A 25,124-nucleotide genomic window follows, 5' to 3' on the forward strand; every position below is an offset into this window, starting at 1 on the left:
ATATTCATGCTCAGCTTTGGTATGGCAGTCCCTCATCGCCAGTCCAGGAGGGTCTGTTGCCTCTGCTCTGAACAGGCCCTAGGCCTTCCTCTGTGGCCTGCATTTTTTCACTAGTACAGTATAATCTTATAGAATCTCTCTCCTGTTGATATGACTGAAGTTTCCTTAGTATCAGATTCTTCTTCAGGTGCCACTTGTATGTTTTCTTTATTTTGCCCACTTTTGGAGGAAGGAGATCACTTGCTTTTCATTTATTGGGTTATAGTATTTTTTAAAAGACAAGTTCTTTGGCCTTAAGCTCACAGTCCTGCCTCAGTTTACCCAGCATTGAGATTATGAGCACGAATCACTGTGCCTATTGTAGAAATTGCTTATGTTTTCTTCAAGTTCTTTTTTTTACAAATATTTTCACCTTTTTTACAAGATTTTCTTTTTAAGTTTTTGTTTTTAAAATAATCATTCTTGGGGCTGGTAATGTGGCTTAGTGGTAGAGTGCTTGCCTCACATGCATGAAGCCCGGGGTTTGATTCCTCAGCACCACATAAACAGAAAAAGCCCAAAGTAGCGCTGTGGCTCAAGAGGTAGAGCGCTAGCCTTGAGCAAAAAGAAGCTCAGTGACAGTGCCCAGGCCCTGAGTCCCAAGCCACAGGACTGGCAAAAAAAAAAAAAAAAAAAATCATTCTTAAGTTAACATGTGCATGATAGACAACAAAAAGCAAAGAATAAAGTCAGAGTTATTTTTTTACAAATATTTTCTCCCTGCCTGTGGATTACCTATTCACTTTTCCAATGTTACCTTTTAGTGAGCAAAAATATTTCATTTCTATGAAGTGCAAAATCGTGTTGTTTTGCTTTTGTGGGGTTTTAAGCATATCTGAGACATTTGGGTTTATCCCCAGGTAAAGAAAACAAGTTCCTAAGTTTTCTTTTAGAAGCCTTATATATTTTTTACTTTTATGTTTCTATGGCTTTACCACTTTTTCTGTGTCTTATATAGTTATTTTTATTTCTAACCTACCTTTTTGCTAATTAGGTATTTAGTGTTTCATGTGGTGCGATGTAGCCTAGGCTGAATCCATACAACTGCCTCCGCCTGTAGTCTTTTCTCTACTAATGAAGCATGCGCTCACTCGGGTACCTTTTCTCTTGAACAGTTTTCTTCTATTGCCTTTGGTTAATTTTCCTGTTTATGTACATGATTAGTAAATTTTGATTATTCGGTAAACACTGTGAATGACACACTGTAAGGACTAACTCTGGGATCTTGTTATAGTCTCTCCTAGGACTGCTTTTGCTCTAGCAGGTTGTTAACTTTGACTGCACTCCAACCATTAACCCTCTCTCCCCTGCAGGGGGCATTAGAACAATGTTAGCTCCTTCCTCTCACCCTCACCACTGTTTATCTCCGGTACACGGTGGTCATTTCCCCATTATGTGCATAGGAACTAGGAAAACATTTGCCTAGAGATGAGCGCCCTCTCTCTGGCGTTCTTTCTTCCGGTGACAGCCCTCCTCCTTTCCCCGCGGCGGTGGCAGCCCTCCACGACATTCTCTGCCCACAGCAGTGTGGAGGCCTCTCCACAGCACGAGTCTGCAGGCTCCTCACGTCGCTCCCCCGTGGTTCTCTTTGCTAAAGATGGATGCGGTTCAAATCTCCGTCTACGTCACGTGTCTCCTCACTGCTTTCAACTTATTACTGTTAGTATTTTGTCCCTCATTTGTCATTACCATCTGCACAAGATAATAACGATACAGGCTACTCAGTTACTGGAAGCCCAACCCACCTGTCATTTCAAGGGTGTGTTTTAGAGTTTAGAGTTCACATTAGCAGCTATTTTCTTTCATTGGGGTTTGTTGTGTTTTTTTCTTACTTAAAACACAGTTACCTCTGACAGGATAACTCCATTGCTGATGCTGACTAGAAAGTAGGCAGGTGCAGAAATCATGGCAAAGATGGTGGAGAATTGATGCAGACCCTGCTGTGGGAACAAAGGAGGAGGGAGGAGCATGGGATGTGATTTTTTTTTTAATGTAACCTTCCCTAAAGGTAACCCCACAAAGTGAGACCCACTCTGGATAAGGGAAGGAAGGGAAGGGGACTCTTTCAGGAACCTTAGTGCAATTCTGAAGTTAGTCAAATAAGTACTCAAAAATCCTGAATGATGCTCATACCCATAAACTCAGTTTCAGTTGTTTTCTGCCCTGGGTTCATTTCTCTGCTCCAGGCAGTGCAAGGCACTGTTAAGAAATGAGTGGAGGCTGGGGATATGGCCTAGTGGCAAGAGTGCCTGCCTCATATACATGAGGCCTTGGGTTCAATGCCCCAGCACCACATATACAGAAAATGGCCAGAAGTGGTGCTGTGGCTCAAGTGGCAGAGTGCTAGCCTTGAACAAAAAGAAGCCAGGGACAGTGCTCAGGCCCTCCAAGCCCCAGGACTGGCCAAAAAAAAAAAAAAAAAAAAAGAAATGAGTGGAAAGCTGCAATGGATCTAAAGGCACAGAGCTCACCCCACAGAGCCTACAGTCAGTCCTGGAAAGAACAGGGTTCAGCAGACACCTCCCCAGCAAGTTCTTCACTTGAGTCTTGTAGAGTCAGTGAAAGAAAGAACCCACAGGGATCTGGGCACAGTCAGCGGGGTGGTTCAGAATTAGCCCCTCTGTAGGGCAAGTGCCAAAATTTTCATCCGTAATTGCATAATTGATTATATGTAGCTAGCATACAGGCATTTTTCTTTGCATTGTGTAGGTAAATATAGGGGGCTGAAATTTTTTAAGTATGTTAAAATCTATTCTCTCTCTGTGATCAAACTTTTGTTGGAATTTTCAATAGAAGCTTCAGCGAGTGGTGAAGCTTTCATGAGCTGGGAGGAGCCACGGGTCACAGCTCAGGTGGTGGGAGAACAGGACGGCCCCCACACTGAGACTGCTTTAGAAACGGGACTCCCTTGGATACCGTGGGCACCCAGAGCCACACCCGTGAGCACTGTGAGCCACCGAGGGGTCTGGGCGGGTGGGTAGGACATCCTTGTGAGTTAATGAGGACTCCTGAGGAGGTCCCTCAGGTCCAGGCTTAGTCTACAGAACACATTTTCCTTGACTGAGACTCACAGCTATCAGAAAGACAGGAAGGTGGAGGGCAGATGCTCTCAAGGCATTGTGCCTTGAGTTCCTACAAAGAAACTTGTCTTCAGGTGAGAAGCCAAAGATGTGCTTAGAGAAGGTGGGTATTTGCAAACATGGTTTTCCTTCTGGATCTTTCCTTCTGGATTTTTTTAAACCAGGGATGGGGAATATATGTTCAGAAGGGCAAGTTACTTGGCCCAATGGTGATGAAATTTTGTCGTCACTCATGTCCCCTGGTACATTGTGACAAGGGAACACCTTGCCATCTGTGCATGCCACAGCCTTACAGGAAAGACATTCCTCTGGGACATTGGGTATTTTATTAGCTACCTGGCAGCAGTTTGACTCTGACTGAGGGAGGGAGCTGTGTCCCGCCATTCTGTGATTGATAACAGTGACCCTAAAGTAATCTGTTTGCACAGGGGCCTGTGATTTCAACACTTGCCTGCTGGGGTCTGCCCATCATGTGTGCTGGAGTTTTGTTCATGGGTGGGAACACCTGTGCAGAGGAGCAAGTGACTGCCGTCTGCTGAGCTCTGGCCCCAGTTGGCTTCACATGTTAATGGCCCCATTTGTATGGGAAGACTGAGCCCCAGTGCTGATAGGGTCAAGTTTTAACCCCAGGCCCTCTTGACAAGAAGACTTGGCTCTCTTCCTCTTCACCTTATCACATACCTGTTAGCATGAAGCCATTTGGGAATGAAGCCTGAGCAGAACTCAGACCTCCCATGTGAGGTGAACCCCATTTGTTATGCCCCCACCCCCATCAGTGAGCATCTTTTGCCTCCAAGAGTCTGCTGGCTCTGCTGGCATCTGGCAGAGATCTTTGCATCTGCTCTTGGGAGAAGGACCCCCAAAGGTGTGACTGGTCTCCCTCTTGCTCCTCCCCTCGCTACCTACCCCTGAGCCCTCTGCTGTCAGTGGCTGTGTCACAGTCACATCCTTCGCCGGCAGGAGAAGCAAGTCTGAGCTTCCGGACTTCTTGTGGGATAGGCTTGTAGGATAGAAATGGGGCTCTTGCCTGGGGCTTCCCCAGGGGGCTGACACCCAGCTCTCTCCCACTCACCCCTGTACACTCCCAGAACTTCCTAAATTGGCCTTTGAATTCCCTACAGGGGACTGGAGACGTGGTGGTAACCTTATGGTTCCTCCAGTTGTCCTTTCCCAGTTTGTTGACACATCATGGCAATCTCAAATTCCTCCTCTCAGACTGAGATTCCCGGTCAGCCCAGTGGGTGGTCAGGCCCTTTTTCTTGGTAGGCAGAGGTGTTTCAGTGGGAGATTCTCCAGCTTTCCTTGAGCCTCTTCGCGACAGCCGAGGGCTCTGCTGCTCTCCAGGTCAGCCCTGGTACGAGGCCAGAACCATGCTGGTGTTTTCTGCCACCAAATCCCAGCAGTTCAGAAGCACCAGTCCACGATGAGTGGACAGTCATGGAGGCATTCCTGTTGGCATCTGCTTCACCACCCTGGGCAAGGGAATAAACCTAACAACATATATTCTCATCTCCAGGATGGGAGAACCCAAAATTCTTTGGGGTACTTGAAAACATTCAGATGGTAATCTGTACCCTCAGTAAATCACTTACAGCTGTGGTGGTCAACCCCAAATTCAAGCAAAGGAAATCTCTTGTACTTGTACTTACTAATTCAGTGGAAGGGCTTGGCAGTTGGTAGTCCAGGTGACCCACCCCTCCCCTCTCCTGGCGTGCCTCCTCTCCATCACCCGCTCTGGTCCTCAGTGAGCAGCAGGATGCCCGGCTATCTTGGAGATGTACAGGGTGACTTCGCAGCACTTGTACCTTTGGATTGGGTTACAACTGTGCCTGTTGCAGTTCTACTGTGTGACTGCCTCTGTTGCTTTGACAGCGAACACAGGTAGTGACCACTAAACTGTTCCTTCAAGCCTGTGATGGTGTTCGAGGCTTTGAACAAGTTCTATTTCTGCTGTGTTGTTGTTGTTGTTTTTCAATAGATAGGGGGCATGAGCATGAGTAAGATTTGGCAAGGTTCCAACAAATACCTTAGCACTGTTGACAGAAGACCAGACATGTTTATAATGTTAAATCAGAAGACAATCGAGGAGCAGAGCTTATGAAGCTTTTTTTCAGGGGGGGGCTTTTAAGGAATTGGCTAAGAGGGATGACAGACATTCTGACATTGATATTCAAGGACACTATTAAAGATTAGCACCAGATCTGACACACAACCCTTATTCTGTTCCTTTCCTTCCCTCTTTTAAGTAATTTCTTTGTATTCCTCCTTTCATTTTCCATTATGTATGAGTTGTAAGTATGAATAAGAAAAGCCTTCTAGATAAACCTGATGTTGGTATTTGTAAGACGAGTGAGCTCTTTTAAGTGAGCACTTACTTGATTTCCATGAGAAGTTGAATTAGTTTAAGGTGGGAAGAGGGTAGCAGTGACTGGGATGATTTGATTAGGCTAATGGGAAGGACAGAGGGAAAGGGAAAGGAGCAGCTGTATGCTAGGTGCATCATGTGTTTCTGAACTTTAGTATCTGCTTGGAATTTTTCATAAGTTCAAAAGAGAAGCTTAGTGTAAACAACTATAATGAGCTGAAATAATCGGATCGCTCTTAAAAAAACATGGATGAAGAATTTTAATAAAGTTGAATGAGGAAGTCAGCCATCTTAATGTGTCAGCTGGCTGCCTGGTAACTTCTGCTCACCGTGCTCCTTTAACGTGAGTTTCCATCTGCTTCCAGTGAGCTGGACATGATTTCCACGAGGGTGATGGACTTGAAGCTTCGGGAGGCCGCAGAAGGCCTCGGGGAGGATGGCACAGGTGAGGCCCTGCTCCCTCTGCTCTGGGAGGAGCTCTGGGGCCCGGTGGGGAGGCGGGGAGGGGGCACCGGGAGGGAGTGTATCCAGTCCCTGGCGTGTTCAGGTAAGCCCGCCCTGCGCTGTGACACCAGGCACGCATGTTAGTCCCTTTCTTCTCTGCCACACATGAAGGTTTGGGACAGCATTTTCCTCTTACTGGAGGTGAATATGTCTCTGTGTTTGATTTGAAAGCAAAGGAAAAGATGCTGAGTGGATTCATTTAGCCAAGAATGTTCCCGAGGAAACACCTGTTTTGATTTTTTTGTGTGTTTTTTTTGTTTGTTTTGTTGTTTTTTTTTTGCCTTTGCAAAACATTGGATGGCCTGATTATCTAGGGGGAAAAATACATGGAAAGACAGCCTTTGACCCTCTCTCTCTCGGGACTTTTCTCCTTCGGGAGGCCTTTGTTGTCTTCGGAGCAAAATTCCAGACCCATGAATCATTATCTCAGAACAAGGTCCAGGATTGCTCTCTCATCTACCCTCATCCACACAGTGCTGTTTAAGGCTTCAGAGACTTGTGACATTGACATGAAAAGCCTTCAAGCTCCACACAAAGTCCCTTTTCCTAGATTAGATATTTATATGGCTCTTGCTTTGCTAACAGAGGCCTCCAGCTTCTTCTTCTCTAAAGTTAAAATGCCAATGATTTTCTGTGATGTAGTTCAGTTAAGAAAAGCTTCCAGTAATATTAAATCCTAGCTGCTAGCCACTAGCTTCAGACTCCCTTTCATATTTAAAGATGATTTTTTCTTTTTCTATTTAAGACCCACTTTTCCAAGATGTAAAGAATTTAACATTAATCCTGAGGGAGAAAATAGTTTCAAATTTTCTCATACTATGGCACACACAATCATTACTTATTTTAAGCCAGAAAATACTCTTTGAACAAGTATTTTGTTGCTCTGAAATAACCTTGGCAAATACTAGTTCTGGATACTTACACAGTCACCATGAAGAATCAATTTTAGAAAAAGAAGGAACAAACCTAAGTTTTCTCTATTTCAAATAAGAATGAGCTTGGAGTATTCAGACCAACCCCCTCCACTTAAAATTAAAAATATTATAGATAAGAACATTCTTTAAACTATTTCTAATGGGATCAGAATCGAAAGAAATATTGTAACCCAAAAGGAATTCAGGAAATCATGAATTTCATTTTCACGTCTTTGTGTAGGGTTAGGTGAGAGGGTCAGGAAACAAGGATGGGATCTGTATAAGTTGCCTCTCTTGTAGAAGACCTTTCTACAATAATCTGAGAGCCCACCGAGCTACAAAATCAAAGTAGATGCGAGCTAGGGGTAGATGGGCCCTCTTGGGGATCTGTAGCTTCAGTTTATGTCACCTGGTACTTAGAACAACTTCAAGCCCTAAACTTGATTCAGTAGTGTTCCTAGACTGTACACACCTCAGGTACTCTGCAGAAGCAAACAGTCTTCTCCAAAGGAAACCTCTGTCTAGACCTCAAGTTATTATAGAACATGGTATTTTTAGTTCCATGATAATCAGGCATGGAAGGCAATAGGGCACCATCAATGAAAACCAACATGCTGTGTGTTGAATTGTATCTCCAGCATACATGTGCTGAAGTCCCCAGCATCTCCAAGTGTACCCTTACCTAGTATTAGTTAAGATAAGTTATATGGAATAGAGTGGTCTTATAATCCAATGGCTAGAGTCCTTATAAAATTGGGACATTTATGAGGAGTCTACACCCATGAATACATGAATCTAAACAGAGGGCCTGGGGCTGGAGATATGGCCTAGTGGCGAGAGAGCTTGCCTCGTATACATGAGGCCCTGGGTTTGATTCCTCAGCACCACATATACAGAAAATGGCCAGAAGTGGCGCTGTGGCTCAAGTAGCAGAGTGCTAGCCTTGAGCAAAAAGAAGCCAGGGACAGTGCTCAGGCCCTGAGTTCATGGCCTAGGACTGGCCATAAAATAAAATAAAATAAAATAAAAATAAACAGAGGGCCTATGGGGGAGGGTGGGCAAGGGACCAAGAAAAGGAAGACGAGAGGAAGATGGGTAGGTCAAAGCACGTTGTATGCATGTGTGGAAATGTCATAATGAGCCCCATTATTTCATGCAATAAAAACACAGCGTATAAACTTTAAACAAAACAATAGGGGGAGGGGATTTGAAGACAGACACACAGGGACAGCATCCTTGAAAGTGTAGGCAAAGAATGGGGTGATGCACTGCTAGTGTGTGTCTCTGCACAGGAGGTCAGAGCCCAGATAGGGAACAGATCACCCTCCGTCTCAGCCCTGAAGGAGCCACGTGTGTCCACACTGCCTTGAGTGCAGCTGCCCTGCCTCTACATCTAGCAGATCATGTATTTCTACTGATTAAACTACCCAGTTTGTGGTACTTTGTGCCACAAAGCATATTTCTTTTTGCCAAAAACTTGGGCAAAGTAATAAGCAGCAAAAATAAAAGAAATTCACACAAGGTTACCAAATATCAGGATTAACAAATACATGCAATAGAGCACTATGTGTACTATTTTGCAAGATAATAAAAAATGTTTGAAACCATCTTGAAGTTCCAGGGAACCTTAAAAAGTGGCATAGAAGAACCCATCTTGTGCAATGAGATAAGGAAAAGACAGGTTCAACAAGATGGAAGGAAGAAATAAAACACTTTTCTGATTGTTAGTTGCATTTTGCAATTAACCAAAAAGTGTAAGAAAGTACTCAAGCTCAAATGCAAGTTAGTAAGATTGCAAAATACAAGGTACATTATACACAAATCAACTACATTTGTACATACCAACTACCTAGCAAAGAGCAATTGAAAAGTGAAATACTTAAAAGTATCATTTACAATAGCACCAAGAATTGAGATCCTTCAATATATTTGTAAATATATAACTGTTGTGAGTTCTAGACCAGCCTGGGTTATGTAGGGTCTCTCTCAAAAAGATAGATTAATTAACCCACAAATAATTGGCTAAGGAAATTAACAAGGACTAAATATATTTATGGACTGGAAGATACCATTGCAAGCTGTTAATTCTCCTCAAAGCGAGTTGTGACTGTGTACATCCAGGTACCATGCACTGTTTAAAACTCAGCTGTCTTTGGGGCATGGCTCAAGTGGTGGGGGACTTGAGTAGCATGTGCAAGGCTCTGGGTTCAATCCCCAGTGCTAATGGGGAAGAAAACATCAGCTAGGAAGCTCAAATACACAACTCAGGATTATTGACCAGTAACAACTGGTTTGATTTGGTTTAGAGACTTTTATTTAGGAAGAGGTCAAGTCTATGCAGATACAGTGACGGTCATGCTGAGGACCCTGCTTTGGAACAATCTAGAGAAAACAGCAGGAAGTTGATAAATGTGAAGCAATCAAAATCCCATCTGGACTATTTGCAAGCATTAGAAGCTGTTTCTAAAATTTATGTGAAAAAACAAGGAACTAAAATAGGACAATTTTGAAAAAAAAAAAGCACAAAACTTAAAGACTCACAGTACTTGCCTTCTTTTCTTTTCTCTTTCTTTCTTTCTTTCTTTCTTTCTTTCTTTCTTTCTTTCTTTCTTTCTTTCTTTTTTTGTCAGTAGCAAGGCTTGAATTCAGAGCCTGGACACTATTCTTGAGCATTTTTGCTAAAGGGTAGCATTCTACCACTTTGAGCCACAATGCCATTTCTGGTTTTCTGCTGGTTAATTGTAGTTAAGATTCTCACAGTCTTTCCTGCCTAGGCTAGTTTCTGACCATGATCCTCAGATCTCAGCCCCCTGAGTAGCTAGGATTACAAGTGTGAGCCACTAGCACCGGCATACTACTTTAAGACTCACTATAACGCCATAATAATCAAGACAGTGCTGTATATGCAGAAGGATAGATGGATAGGACAGGTATGGTGTGGTAGGGTAAATTAGAAAGATATCTGTATATATATATGATCACCTGATGTCTTTACAATGTTGTGAGTATAACCCAATGAAGAAATTTATCTTGGGGCTGGGGATATGGCCTAGTGGCAAGAGTGCTTGCCTCGTGTACATGAGGCCCTGGGTTCAATTCCGCAGCACCACATATACAGAAAACGGCCAGAAGTGGCGCTGTGGCTCAAGTGGCCGAGTGCTAGCCTTGAGCAAAAAGAAGCCAGGGACAGTGCTCAGGCCCTGAGTCCAAGCCCAGGACTGGCCAAAAAAAAAAAAAAAAAAAAGAAATTTATCTTTTCAACAAATGGTGATAGAACTGGATATTCATGTTTAACAAGAACTCATCTATATATCTTACCTGTTATACAAAAATTAACTCAATGTATTATAGATACAATGCAAAACTTTAAAAACTAGAAACTGATTGATCAGTCTCAGCTACTCAGGAGGTTGAGATCTGAAGGATCACAGTTTAAAGCCAGCTAGGGCCCCCAAGTCCATGAGACTACCTTCAAAATAACTAGCAAAAGCTGGGCTGGAGGTGTGGCTTAAATGGTAGAGTACCAGCCAAGCAAATATGAGGTCCTGAATTCAAATCCCAATATTGCTAGGAAAAACACTTCAAATACTGACCTAAGATTAAGCAAAAATGCTTAGGTATGACACATTAATCTCTAAAAGAAAAGCCTGATAAATTGAGCTTCCTTGAAACTTAATGACACTTAAGAAAATTAAAAATACACGTAAAAATAAAATAATAAATTCAAAAGCAAGAAATAGACCTAGACAGATCTGTTCTTCTGTATGTTTTTTAATTATCTATTTGTTTTTTCTTTATTGTAAATCTTACAATTAGTACAAGTCCAATTACTTTTGTAGGAGAAAAAAAAACATGTCTGACTTCTCAATACAACAGAACCCAGAAAACAATAAAATAATAGGCTTTACTATATTCTTAGAAAAAATAACTGCTGACCTTGACCTAGAATGCTTCACCTAGGACACAGCTTTGGTTCCACTGATCACCATTTAAAAAAAAAAAGCAAATAATGAACATGATGGAGGAGAAAGGAGCCACCAGGACAGATACTGAGAATGCGAGAACCATAGGAAAATATTAGCGATGACTTGTTGCCAATAAATTTGAAAAAAGGTTAGTTCACAGAAATATATAAATTAACAAAAGAGGTTCAAGAAGTAGAAATCCAGAGCATTCCTGTAGCCATTAGAGAAATTGAATTTCAAAGCCCAGAAGTAGAAGAAATAAAACCCAAATGGATGGCTGACACAAGTGTTCCAGGAAGTTCAGCGGTGCTCAGGGCCTTGGCCGTCCTACACCGCGTCTTTCCCACCCCTCTGCATCTCCGACTGTCAGTAGAGGGAGCTGTATTTGTTCACAGCTTCAAGGACACCTGAGAAGGGTGCAGTTGCATAACTCAGGTAATGAGTATATTTCTTTTTAGACAGTGTCACTCCATCTCTCGCTCTGTTCCTACTGTTCCCAACCACAGGTTGTGTAGTTCATTTTCCACATGTCTAGTGAGTACTACTGCTGTATCTGTTCATCTTTTGTCCCACCTTTTTTGTCTAGGCACAGGCCAGGTGTTTTTCCGACCAAGGGCAGAGAACTCAAAGAACTCTCATAGAGAATATGTTAGCATGAACTTTTTGTGGTCATAAGAGTAAGGTTATTCCCATTAGGCATTAAGAAAGCTATGCCGTAGAATATACCTACTACCAGAGAGGGTTTTACTCTATTTCTGCTAGAATAATCCTAAATTCTCCTCATGAATTCAAGATCATGTAGATTTCCCAAAGGGATGGCAGCATAAATGAAATACAAGTTTACTGCCCCATTTTTAAAGAATTCCATTTATACAATATTTACTTATAGCCGGTGCCCATGGCTCATGCCTGTAATCCCGGCTACTCAGGAGGCTGGGATCTAAGGATCATGATTGGAAGCTGGCCAGGGCAGGAAAGTTTGTGAGACTCTTATCTCCAATTAACCACTAAAAGCCAGAATTGGAGCTGTGGCTCAAGTGATTGAATGCTAGTCTTAAACACAAAAGCTCAGGGATGGCGCCCAGGCCCTGAGTTCAAGCTCCAGGACTAGCGCCTGTGCATTTGGGTGTGTGTATGTGCATGCATACATGCATGCACGCACACACACAAACACAAAAGTTTACTGTTTGAACTAATTTGTTTTAGCAAATACCCATGAATTCTGGTGATCTCTGGTGTCGCATCTTTTCACTGTGCATGTTCAAAAATACTCAGAGGGAAAGGAAAGAGCTGCTCTTGTGAAGTCACAGATATGATAGAATTCATAGGAAAGGATGAAGGTGACATCAGGGATGTGTCACAAAATGTGAAGACGCATTGCAGAGGGCTGGGGATATGGCCTAGAGGCAAGAGTGCCTGCCTCATATACATGAGGCCCTGGGTTCGATTCCCCAACACCACATATACAGAAAATGGCCAGAAGTGGCGCTGTGGCTCAAGTGGCAGAGTGCTAGCCTTGAGCAAAAAGAAGCCAGGGACAGTGCTCAGGCCCTGAGTCCAAGCCCCAGGACTGGCCAAAAAAAAAAAAATAATAATAATAATATTTTTGGTTATACTAGGGTTTGAATTTAGGGCCTCATACTTGCTAGGTAAGCGTTCTACCACCTGAGTTACACCCCAACCCTTGTTGCTTTAGTCTAGCACTTTTGTCTGGGGCTAGCCTTGGACCACAGTCCTCTATCTCTGCCTCCTGTGTAGCTGGTATAACAGGAATATAACAGCATGCTCAGGCACTCTTGGCCACATTATGGAGTCTCAGCAACTTTTTTCCCAGGCTGGTCTGAAACCACAGTCTTCCTATTTCTGCCTCCCAAGTAAGTGGGATGACAGGCACGCACCACCACACTGACCCAAAATGATGTTTTAGAACAAGAGTAACTTGAGTTATCATATAACCTTTACTCATCCAGACTTTTGTTGTGGCCTGTGCATATTTCAGGCATGAGTTGCATGGCCTTTGATTCTGTGATCATGCTCCAAAGAGTTTATGGCCCATGTTGCTTAAACATCCTAAAGAAGCAGAAATCAGTATTAGTTTCTGAAGCAAAGGATTGAGAAGCCACTGGATGGTGGGGAACAATCATGCCAATTTCGCACCTGTACACAGACACACAGACGTGCTCATCTTTTTTTTTTAATCTGTATAGGAAAGAAAAAGTCCAAATTCAAAACATTCAAGAAGCTCTTTGGGAAGAAGAAGAGAAAAGAATCTCCATCGACCACAGGAGAAAGCACCTGGAAACAAAACCAGGCCAAAAGCGAGGTCATTGCCATAGAGTCGGGGCCCGTGGGCTATGACTCTGAGGATGAACTTGAGTAAGTTGCCTTTTATGCTCATTACACTGTGTGCCCCAACTAGGCAATGGCAGCTGGGCCAGCAGGGTCCGAAGGCTCAGGAACTCGCAGAATCCCTGAGTCTTCCTTCCTCCCAGGTAACATCCATTGAGCTTCCTCCACATGTACCTTATTTTACCACTGCAAACACAGTGTTGGGGGAAAACCTAATTAGGTAGCTGCTGCATGGATTAAAAGTTCGTGATGGCTGGACAGAGGAACCATGCACCAATACCAGTCATAGAGAGAGACTCTGGGGCCTGCCCAGCATGCTACAGCTGAAAGCTGCAGGATTGGGGTGTGGGCTGTGGTTTAATTTCACAAAAAAATGTGATACCGGACACATACATGTCTCTGAACGTGAACACTGAGTAGTCTGATAACTGGATGGCTGTGAGGTGGGGTGGAGAAGCAAAGGCTTCCTGTTGTTCAGTCTTAGGAAAATTATCCAAGATTACCATTGTGAAAGCCGACCCAATCAGGGATGAAGATATGGGGAGGGATAGTGACGCTACCTGGTTTTTGTAACTTGTATTTCACCAAACTACAGTTATACATAACTTGGCGTTCTAGTTCTTTCTACTGGGAAGAGAAACAGATGGGTGGCAGTGGCAGCTTTTTCACCATCTCGCTTGGAAGCATGATGCTCCTCGGCTGCCGTGGGTACTAGGTTTGAGCACCCAGCCGTCCTGGGCCTTCCCGCTGCCGGCCTCCTCAGCAGCCTCCTCACGCCCAGCTTTTGGAGGTGCAGAAAATACATGGGCCACGTGGTGGCGCCAAGTGACTGCAGAGAACGCCTGGGGTTGTCTCCCTCCGCAGCACTAGCTGGGATCATGCCGAAGGGTGCCTGGGCCTCCTGAGGCATGGTGGGAATGCACTGTGCCAGTGTTTCATGCTTCTGTGCTCTGAGCCCTTAGGGAGCCAGATTTTATGGTGATAACATTACTAATTGTTAATTGTCAGCACTGGCTAGTCCTACAGGAACTTTCCACACCCACCCATGCCCACCCCACCTCCTGAGGAAGACACAGCCCTGGGGGACGGGGATAGTGGGGAGGCCACAAGTCTTAGAGCAACCCCTGCGGCCACAGGCCACAGAGGGCTGACGGGGCAAATGGCCCTTCCCACAGCAGCCCAGGCAAGAAGGGGGACAAGCCCGTCCTAACTTTCTGCTACCAGCATTTACTAGAGAAGCTGGTCCTCCAATATTAAGATGGTCAGCTTATCAAGATTGACATTAGCTGCTGGGAAAGTTCCAGGTACCAGAGGCCCAGGAAGTAAATGGTGTCTGTCTGTCCTGTCTGTCTGTCTTTGTTTCTTTTTGCCAGTCCTGGGGCCTGAACTCAGCCTGGGCGCTGTCCCTGAGCCTCTTTTACTCAAGGCTAGCACTCTACCACTTGAGCCACAGCACCACTTCTGGCTTTTTCTCTGTGTGTGGTACTGAGGAATTGAACCCAGAGCTTCATGCATGCTAGGTGAGCACTCTACCACTAAGCCACCTTCTCAGACTGGGAATGACGTATTTCGGAAACAGTACTGAGGAAGAGACAGGTCTGTAGGTCTGTGAGAGTCTGTGTCCTCAGCGTCTGCAGCAGCCTCCCACCTCGGGTGGCCACAGGCACCGGCATGGGCGAGTGATCCCACGTGCTAAGGGACCTCAGTGCTGGCAGGGCCTGTCCGGAGCCCTCGGGGTTAAATTGATGGGTGCTTAGTACCTCCTTGTGTTTGCATACACTAACTTCTCCCCACACTCCTTCCTGTTTCCTGTCATTGGTCTGTTGAAGGAGAAGGATCCTTTGTGCCTCAGAATGCCCCGCACTGTGGATGCTTCTCTGGTACAGTTGAACGTGGGCCTGAACTCTCTGGATTCCTTGTGAACTCATTGATGTAGATGTGTGGTTCAGGTCAGTGCTGTCCCTGCTGTATCAGGAGGCACGTACTTCCACATCTAGCAAGCCCCGGATTACAGGGCTATCGGTGTGATCCTTCCACCAACCTTCAACCGGTGCTCTTAATGTCCGCTACTGATCCATTGATCCTCAGCAAAGTGGTGCTTTTCTTAATTCCAGCATTGGTTTTACATTTGCTAACGGGATTGCTTCTTTGTGTTTATGGGATTTTATTTGTCTGGTTTTGCTTGTGGCAAAATTCTGGCCTTACACTTGACAGGCAGTTGCGCTACCACTTATGCCGTGCCCCAGTGCTTTCTGCTTTAGTTACTTTTTTTTTTATTCAAATTTTTATTATCTAACTGATGTACAGAGAGGTGACAGTTTCATACGTTAGGCATTGGATACATTTCTTGTACTGTTTGTTACTTTTTAGATAGAGTCTGGTGCTTTTTACAGGGCCTACCTTAGACCAGGATCTGCTAAATCTCTGCCTCTTAATAGATGGGATTACAGGCACTAGCCACTACATTCAGGCCTAGATTTCTTGTGCGAAGAACTCTCTTTCATCAACTTAATGATACCACGAAATACAGTCTGAACAGGAAATGTGAGCCAATGATTACTCACCTTGTACTGACTCAGCTCTCTTACTAGCTTCCTGGTGCTCCGGTGCCCCCCAGTGGTGACCAGGGTTTCTTTTCCTTTTTTTCCCAGACATGAGTGACATATCTGGCCTTGCTCTGTGCTATCTGTGATATTTTTGCTTAGCTTCATCCTATGAGACTACCCCAGCTTAGAGAGATCCTGTTCCCTGTGCAGGCTATGGTGTCCTTCATCATGTGATGCTTTGGTTTGCTACTGGGTTGAGGTGTTTGGTTGTGAGGCCCAGAGCATGGCCACAGGTTTTCCCTGGTAAAGGGAAATCCAGATGTGTGTTTGACCTTGGATTCAGAACTTTTGTTGGCAGTGAGGCCGAGGCGTTGTCACTGGTCTGCTGGCTTCCCAGAACCATGAGGACACACCCTTCCTAGAGTCCTGAGTTCCCACTTTCACGCTTGCAGTGCAAGCCAGCAAGTTTAATTAAATGGACATATCCAGCACGATTTGTTCCGCAGGAGGGCAGGGCCGCACCTCGGTCCCCAGTGCCCCATAGAAGACAGGATGCCCAGGGAAGGCGGGTGGGGCTGGTGTGTACCAGATGTCCCATGTGTGCATTGGCGGCTTTCCTTCCTTCACCAGTGGTCTCGGTCATCTCCTTCCACCTATTGTTCAAGCTGCTAGGAAAATCTGACAACGAATTCCCACATCCTCTGAGCATGGTTCATGAATGTCTTGTGGGTTCGGATCCAAATCAGATCCTTGAGCCGGCGGCCTGGGACGGTGATGATGCAGGGGTCTGCAGTCTGTGCTCAAGGCTAGAAGCACAGGTCACATGCACAGATCAAGCCAAGCCACAGAATAAGGTGTGGCTTGGCAGATATGCAGATCTTGTTCTAAAGGAGCCATGGGTAAATGGTTTTGACCATCTTAGGAGGATGCTCTGTCAGGCTGGCCCTTGGACTATGGTGCGAACAGCCTCTGGCTCCCCAAGGGGCTGACCTCATCTTCTCAGGACATCCAACACAAGTTTCCACAGAACCCAGCCAAACCAGTCCCTCCTCTCTGCAGGACTGCGGTGTTGGACCTCACACCTTGTCCACGCTTGGGGATTTTCCACTATGAAAAGACTTCCTACGACCTTTAGGTGTCTTAGGGAAACTCCCAACTGTATGAGGCTCCCGATAGTAACCTGTGATGCTCGACAGTAAGGGGGATAAACTGAAGTAAGAGGCAACTATAAACTAAACACAACAGAGGGCTCCTTGTGTGCTGCGGTGCTAACCCCATCCCCCTTTCTCGCCCCGAGTCCCTCAGGGCTCAGCGAGATTCAGAGGTGGGCTCGGGCTCACACTGGCTCTTTCTTCCTAGGGAGTCCAGGGGCACGCTGGGCAGCCGCGCCCTCTCTCATGACAGCATTTTCATTCCTGAGGCCGGACAGGACCCTGCTCGGCCTGTGAGAGTGTTTTCTCAAGAAAATGTGTGTGACCGGATTAAAGCTCTGCAGGTAAAGCGCCGCCTGGTACATGTGTCAAATATCAATCCAGATGTTCCTAAATCATTTGTGCTTGATCCCTGATATATTGAAAATAGACTCACAGGTACTTCACAGCTCTCCTGAGGCACAGAAATTAGCATCTAAGTTAAAATTTAGATGAGGATGGATGCATCTAAATAATCTCCATGGCTCATGCCTGTAATCCTAACTACTCAGGAGGCTGAGGTCTGAGAACCAAAGTTCAAAGCCAGCCTCAGCAGGAAAGTACTGTTAACTTGCCAAAAAGCCAGAAGAAGAGCTGTGGCTCAAGTGGTAGAGGATCAGCCTTGAGTGAGAAAGGTAAGGGACAGTGCTCAGGCCCTGAGTTCGAGCCTTAGATGAGAGGGAACAGGGAGGGGCAGGGGGCAGACTGCATCCCTTTCAGCTCTTCTCCATGCCACACAGGGCCGGGTAGGAGTTTCCTGATGGATGAATCAGAACAGGAAGGCTTGTTGTTCAGAATCTTGGATAAAACACTAAGAGCAGGTGTTCTTTATTTCAATCTAGCTAAAAATACAATGTAACGTGAGAATGGGACCGCCGCCTCCAGGGGGACTTCCTGCCAAGCGGGCCGAGGACACCGGCATGAGCTCTGAGGATGACGGGCTGCCCCGGAGCCCCCCAGAGATGTCCCTCCTGCATGACGGGGGCCCCAGCACCACCATCAAGGCAAGTGCGGCCTGCAGTCCAGTCGGCATGTGGGCGTCTGTGCCCGGGGCCGCCGGGGCGCGTCGTCAGCCTCCTCCCGTCCCCTGGTCCTCTGCCACGTTCCCCAGAAGGGCAGTGTCTACACCGAGCAGCCCCAGGCAGGGAGCCCACAGGACGCCCTTGGATTGTGCTTCTTTCATTCTTAGAGCAGTAAGGCAGGTCTGATGAGGAGGTGGGGTTTGAGAAACTTGTTTCTTCTGTGGTAGATCTGATACTATCAAGCTTTCTACCTTGATTTTCCTGTCTGAGCAGACAGCCGGACCCAGAATCCCATTTAAAAGAAGGGACCTTGAGCAGTGAGGGAAGCAAACAATGTCACTTGACCATGGCTCCTTGTCCCAGTCACCACCTGGAGAAACTGTTGATCAAGAAGGAGCCTGATCGGGGCTGGGGATATGGCCTAGTGGCAAGAGTGCTTGCCTCGTATACATGAAGCCCTGGGTTCGATTCCCCAGAACCACATATATAGAAAACGGCCAGAAGTGGCGCTGTGGCTCAAGTGGCAGAGTGCTAGCCTTGAGCAAAAAGAAGCCAGGGACAGTGCTCAGGTCCTGAGTTCAAGGCCCAGGACTGGCCAAAAAAAAAAAAGAAGGAGCCTGATGCTGGCAAACAAGGTGAAGGGCAGGTTTGACCTCTGGAAGGGTTATGACCTCAGCAGGGAGAAGGAACTAACCCTAAAGCCACCCTCCCGCTGGTATCCAAGGGGAGGTCCCGAGGAAGTGAGAGCTGAGCTCTTTCAAGTGCAAGTCCATTCAACCATGTTCTTTTTTTTTTTTTTTTTTGTGGAAAGAACTTTTAGCACACAAACAATGTCCTCATACAGGAGTGATAAAATAGAAGTCATTTCCTCATGGAGATAAGCCTTGCAGTTGGGCGGATGCACTTAGTGTTATCAAGGTATATTGGCACGTGGAAAATAAATGAAGGCCAAAGTCTATGTTTTATAATCCTTCCTGCCCTGAAGGACACTTTCATCTCTGGCCTGGCCCACGAGGTACTCACAATGAAATGGAGGCTTGTTGCTTCTGTGTTGCTATGAATTACATTCAGTAACCAATTCAAACCCCACACACCTGTTGTTTTGCTGTGGCCGTGGGCTCCCAGCATGTTACTGATAAAAAGACAGGGCATGGCGGCGTTTCAGTTAGCTCTGGGGTCAGAGTTCCCACCATGGTGGCAGGGTAGGCATGGCCCTGCTCATGCCAAGAGCAGGGTCTCAGGACAGCGGCCTCCCCACTACTGCCCAGGCAATATTTCCTGACAGAATAACTTTTTTCATGAAGTTATGTTCTAAATTCATTGCCACATGAGACTGTACTTGTTAACTGTGGTTAAGATCTAGGGTTAGGTAGGTAGCTCAGGGATCGGACACTTGCCTGGCAGGTGCAAGAGCCTGAGTTGTATCCCCAGCACTGTGAAACACAAAAACAGTTGTGTGTATAACTGGTCATATTCTAGGCCTCCTCTTACGGTCTTGGGCAAGTGAATCATGCCTCTGTCTGCCACAGAGCAGGGCAGGCTCATCCCCTCCTCTGTGTCTCTTCAGAAGGCTTCAGGAAGGATTAAGGGAGTCCACAGAGGTGGAGGGTGCCCATGCGCAGCAAAGCCAGTGGCTTCTCTTTGCCCCCCGGTGTGGTCAGGCCTGGTGTGGCCCTGCTGCTTCTCCTTGACTGGCAGCTATTAACAGGTGTGCCACCCTTCCCATAGTCCTCACTGTCAGACACTGAGCTCAGAGCTCTTCGTTTTGTGGACAAACATTGGAAGGGAACATTCATCCCTAAGAAAGGACCTCAAGGAATCTCCTCAGTGTAATGGGGAACCCCCAAGGGAAGGGACCACAATGTAACGGGGTCCGAGGGTGGGGGGAATCCCCCATCCCTCCAAGAGTCCACCACTCAGAGACAGTCTCAAGTAAAAAGATGGATTTATTGGGGAAGTAAAAAGTATACTGACCGGCCAGGGTCACGGCCCAGACTCGGGAGCTGGAACCGCAACCTTAAAAAGCAGGCCGGCCGGCCAGGGCTGCAGCCCAGACTCGGGAGCTGGGACCGCATGCACCGGGCCACGCTCAGGGTCGGGTTATAAAGGCAAACACCACATGGTCAAGCTTGCCACACGCAGGTGGCCGATGAAGATACAACACTTACAGAGCATGCCAGGTCAAACGCAGGTGGCCAATGGAGTTACAGTCTGTCTCACAGTATCTGTTTGAACCAACCTATCATTCTAGTTAGAATTGGCGCATGGAGGGGCTGGGGATATGGCCTAGTGGTAAAGTGCGTCCCTCGTATACATAAAGCCCTGGATTCGATTCCTCAGCACCACATATATAGATAAAAGCCAGAAGTGGCGCTGTGGCTCAAGTGGTAGAGTGCTAGCCTTGAGCAAAGAGAAGCCAGGGACAGCGCTCAGGCCCTGAGTCCAACCCCCAGGACTGGCAACAAACACAAAAAACAAAAGAATTGGCGCATGGGTTTGGCTCACATGATGCAGGTGGATACGCCTACTCATAGGAGGGCACAGGTTTAACCTTGAACATTCCTTGAAACTTCCATGCTTCAGGTGGTCAAGCAGTTTGGGGAACTTCCCTGGATAGGGTGGGGGAGATCTTAGTGAAGATGGAGTTGGCTTCTGCTCTAATCTGACCTGGAGTCAATCTGATGCCCCTCCACAGTTAATGATGGCACTGGCCAGATCTGGCCTCCCTATTACACTCAGAGCCTTTGAGCTACATTCTCCTCAATCAGAGGCCATGGGTTAGACTTTTAAAAATCCTCTTCCAGCCTAAGGCTGATGGCTCACACCTATAATCCTAGCTACTCAGAAGGCTGAGATCTGCAGTTTGAAGCCAGCCCAGGCAGAAAAGTCCCTGTGAGACTCTTAACTCCAATTAACCACTCAAAAACTGGAAGTGGTGCTGTGGCTCAAGTAGTAGAGCACTATCATGGAGCACAAAGAGGCTCAGGGACAGCACCCAAGTCCTGAGTTCAACCCCCATAATGAACAACAACAAAAAACCATCTTCCAGAATCATCTAGGAGCACAGACTTGTAGTAAAATCAGGTGATTGGATGTGAATACTCTCTGGCTAATGCCAACTTCCCTGCCTCATGGTCCTCCTCAGAGACCCAACCAGTCCCCACCCCAGGAAGCTACATCGCTCGTCAGCTATAGAACTCACCGCTCTCCTTGCTCATGAAGGGGCTGGTCTTTCCAGGACCCAGGAACCTTCAAAACAACAGTGGAGATAGAAGTTGAGAGTGCTAAGGTCAGAGCAATTGAGTTCCCTAGGGGACAGGCAGTCGGTGACATGAGGTAGGATGTGCTCCTGAGCAGAGGTCAGGGGCATGAACCTTCATGCCACCATCCCAGCAGAGGGCCCCGAGTTGGACCAGAGCCCGACTGCTAGCCCCTCCCATGGGGAGGAATGGCGGGGAAACAATGCTCATTCTCAGGCTTTGGGGGGGGGGGTTGTAGATGAAACTGAAGACCTGTGCTGGCACGGATGTACAGCGGTGAGGTGTTTTTTTTTTCCCACCCCAAGTCTGTGTGTGTGGTTCCTCTAGAGAAGGGCAGCAATATGGATTCTGTATGATTTAAAATACAAACACCCTGCTTGAGACCATCAAGGAGGACTATCTGGAAAGATGTCACCTGTCCACTCTAAGACAACTTTCTGAATCACCAGCTGCCACAGGAAACACCAGAGCTGCAGGCCCAGTTATACCTAGGAGCCAAGTCATTTATTTAAAAAATAATTTTCTTTATTCCCCAAAGTACAAGAGTAGCTAACAAAAAGTTAAACTAGATGGTCTGTTTCTAGCCATTCTCCCTCTTTTCAGTAACTATTCCCTTCCAGCTTATAGGAATAAACTTTATTCTGCTGTTAATAAATGTGAATAATGATGGGGGGAGGGAGGGAGAAAAGGGGATAGAGATAGGTAGAGAGATAGAGAGATGGATAGATGGATGGATGCGTGAAGGGAGAAGCTAAGTTGTCTGAAGTCATTCCTTCGCAGGGTTCATCGAGTCGGAACTAGTCAGTGTGACGGTGGCATCCAGTTTAGGGAGACTGCTGGGCACCTGCTCGGGGCCAGTGATGTGGAAAGGAAACCAGGTGCTCATGCCTCTGAGAGCTTGCTTCTGGGCACGACATTGGCCTCCAGTTCATGACTTCTTTCCTAAAGAGACTGTTTGCGTGAAGCCCTACTAAATCATTAAGTGGCAAATTAAATTATGTACTTAGGTTAAAAGACAAACGTGACAATCTCTGGCCGCCGTGGTGCATTAGAAAGGTTGGTTGGTTTGACGATCCCAGGGTGGGATCTAAGCCTCTAAGCCTAGCCCTCACAGCCCCTCCCTCTACACGTGGCCCTTCTTGGGACTGAGTGCGCCTGGGTGCTCATGGCCCTGGCTGCTCTGTCTGCCTCGGCCCATCTTTGCCTGACAGCCCCCCAAGACTGTCTCTGTGGAGACACCAGCCTCCTCTTGGATCTTCAAGGGTGGCCCTCCTCCTTCCTGTGCTGATTCCTCCCTACCAGTGCTTCGCACTCTTGACTGTCCGCCCCTCCCGGCTGAGGTATGGGGTAGTAACGGCTCTGGTACTGGATCACCATCACCAGAGGGTGACCTACAGCCTGATCTCTCCACAAAGATGTGGACCTGGAACAAGGCTTCGGTGATGGAATGCTGGGTGGGAGGCTTGAGCCTGTCAGGCCATTGACCCCCCCCCCCCCACCAATTCCACCTCTGGATCACTGTCCCAGCTTCCAGAGACAGGAGCTGGTGCCTCTGTTCCTGGAAACGTTGTGCTGAGTGGTTTCTTTGAAGAAAATAGAGGTGGAAACAGGGAGCTGAAGGAGCAAGGGCACAAGCTCTCGTCATGTCCTGAGAAAGGAGTGGCAGGCGCCCACTTAGAATTCCCGCCATTGTGCCTTTTAGAACATGTTTTAGAAGGTTTCCTCTCAAGAGCCACATTTAAATATCCTTCCCACGGGGCTGGGGATAAGGCCTAGTGGCAGGAGTGCTTGCCTCGTATACATGAAGCTCTGGGTTCAATTCCCCAGCCAGGGACAGTATTCAGGCCCTGAGTCCAAGCCCAAGACTGGCCAAAAAAAAAAAAAAGGAAGAAAAAGAAAGAAATATCCTTCTCAGGCTGGGGATATAGCCTAGTGGCAAGAGCGCTTGCCTCATATACATGAAGCCCTGGGTTCGATTCCCCAGCACCACATATACAGAAAATGGCCAGAAGGGGCGCTGTGGCTCAAGTGGCAGAGTGCTAGCCTTGAGCAAAAAGAAGCCAGGGACAGTGCTCAGGCCCTGAGTCCAAGCCCAGGACTGGCCAAAAAAAAAAAAAAAAAAAAAGAAATATCCTTCCCAGGTAAAGCCTAGAAACAGAATGGAAGCACAATAAAAGGCAAGTCAGCTGTTGGCTACTTTGGTCTCTGGTCATGAAGTTAATGCTTGGTGTTTTGCTCCTTGTCCCATGAAGATCTCTCTAGTGCCCTCATCCCGGCCGCAGTCTCCAGATCACGTGGGCGATGCCACCGGCTCCTCCCGGACGTCCGACAGCTTGGCACCTGTGGCTGATTTCAGCTGCCCCCCAGAAGCCTCCTCCTGCCTGGACAATTCCGCTGCGAGGCACAAGCTCCTGGTCAAGCCTCGCAACCGTAAGATGAGGCGGCTGTCTTCGGTAACTCAGCTTTCTTCCTTGCGTAGGGCTGCAGAGGGACGGGCAGGCTGGCAGCCCCTCCCCTGTCCTGCCTTTCCCCTGGTTAGGTCCAAGCTCCCTCTGAGCACCCACCCCGGAGTCCACAGGCCTGGGCTGCAGGAGCCTGAGTTGCTCACCTGTTTCAACATTGCATAGGTGCTTTCATTCTGTAAACATTCATCAAGAATCCATTCTGAACGTTGTCAAGACAACCTTTTCCTCCCTCAGCTTTTGGCCTCCTCTCAGCTGCCTGAGCTCTCCAAACAGTCTCCACTCCAGCCCCAGGTCTGGGCATATGATGGCTCCTGCCTGGTAAACTCTGCTCCTGGATGGCTTCTCCTGAGCCATATCCTGTTCCTAGAGTGGCTCACCAGGGTCTTGCATGTCAGTAACTCACCACACATAGACGTGACCTTTGTCGATGCGTGTGCTCAGTTCATGCTCCTGTCCCCTGCTTTACTTCCCAGCCCCCAGTACAGGACTGACACAAGCTAGCATTTAGCAAATGCTTGTTGAGTGACCAAATAAGTGAATGCATGAATGAATAGATATGAATAGTGAATGATAGAAGATAGCTGAAACACTAGAGTTGCCATCTGCCTTGAGCAAATATCTACTTTAGTAGCGTGTGGATCTAGCGTGCTGCCTGAGAGAACAATTGCCTCTGGAAGGTGATCATCTGACTTATAGAATACTTTGGCCTCACAGTGCGAGTGGACTTGACATCTATGTGACATCCATGTAGACGGAGCCCGATGGAGGTAAAGAGCAGAAGGAGGGCCCGGCCTGGCCACAGAATGGGAGTGGGGGAGGAGGAGAGATGGAGACACTCACAAACCATCAACTTCTCTGTGCTGCCCTTGAGACACAGTTGTGGTGTAGATGGGGCACCAGGAAAAACTCGGTGCCTGTGCTGCAGACAGTGGGCCAGGCCTACTCAGGACTTCGAGGACTCCATGGAGAGTGAGTTCTCTCTTGGACATACGAGTGATGCTTTGTAAACTCATGCCAACTGGGTTGGTTTTCGGGGAACTAAAGACAAAAGAAGGCACAGGCGGGTTGCCTACAGATGGGTGTGCCAGCTGGGGACGTAGGGCACTCGCACACACCGGTGTGTCTGGTGCAGTGATAAAGCCTTGTGCTGTGAGGACTTGATGATGTCCAGGAACGCCACACCTGCACATGCTCCTGCAGAGGGGCCACAGCACCAGGGACAAGGCCAGCCCCTTCTGGTTCAAATCTGTTCCTGTGCTTGTCTTTTGCTCTGGAAGGGACATAAGTAAGCAGACACAGTCTGGCAAGGACTTGGTGATAGAGGAAAGCACAGCTCATACTCTAGAACCCCCTCTCTGCCTTCCTGGGCAGAGCTATAACCATCTTTCCTTGCCTTTGAACTTGGTCCTTGAATCCCACTTTGTA

The 25,124-nt window shown here is 47.0% G+C and overlaps 1 protein-coding gene across 1 annotated transcript in view; it reads left to right on the forward strand.

Moving 5' to 3' along the window:
* The window catches only part of Cracdl (CRACD like), a 111,170-nt gene that overhangs the window by 63,977 nt on the left and 22,069 nt on the right, over positions 1–25,124 (forward strand). The window contains exons 2-6 of the mRNA XM_048353492.1: positions 5,850–5,929; positions 13,075–13,243; positions 17,122–17,257; positions 17,795–17,956; positions 23,487–23,687. Coding sequence (XP_048209449.1) covers positions 5,860–5,929; positions 13,075–13,243; positions 17,122–17,257; positions 17,795–17,956; positions 23,487–23,687 — 738 coding nt within the window. The 5' untranslated portion in view covers positions 5,850–5,859. The remainder of the gene's footprint in view (positions 1–5,849; positions 5,930–13,074; positions 13,244–17,121; positions 17,258–17,794; positions 17,957–23,486; positions 23,688–25,124) is intronic.

This window comes from Perognathus longimembris, chromosome 8, assembly GCF_023159225.1.
Source record: "Perognathus longimembris pacificus isolate PPM17 chromosome 8, ASM2315922v1, whole genome shotgun sequence".
Taxonomy (NCBI): Eukaryota; Metazoa; Chordata; class Mammalia; order Rodentia; family Heteromyidae; genus Perognathus; species Perognathus longimembris.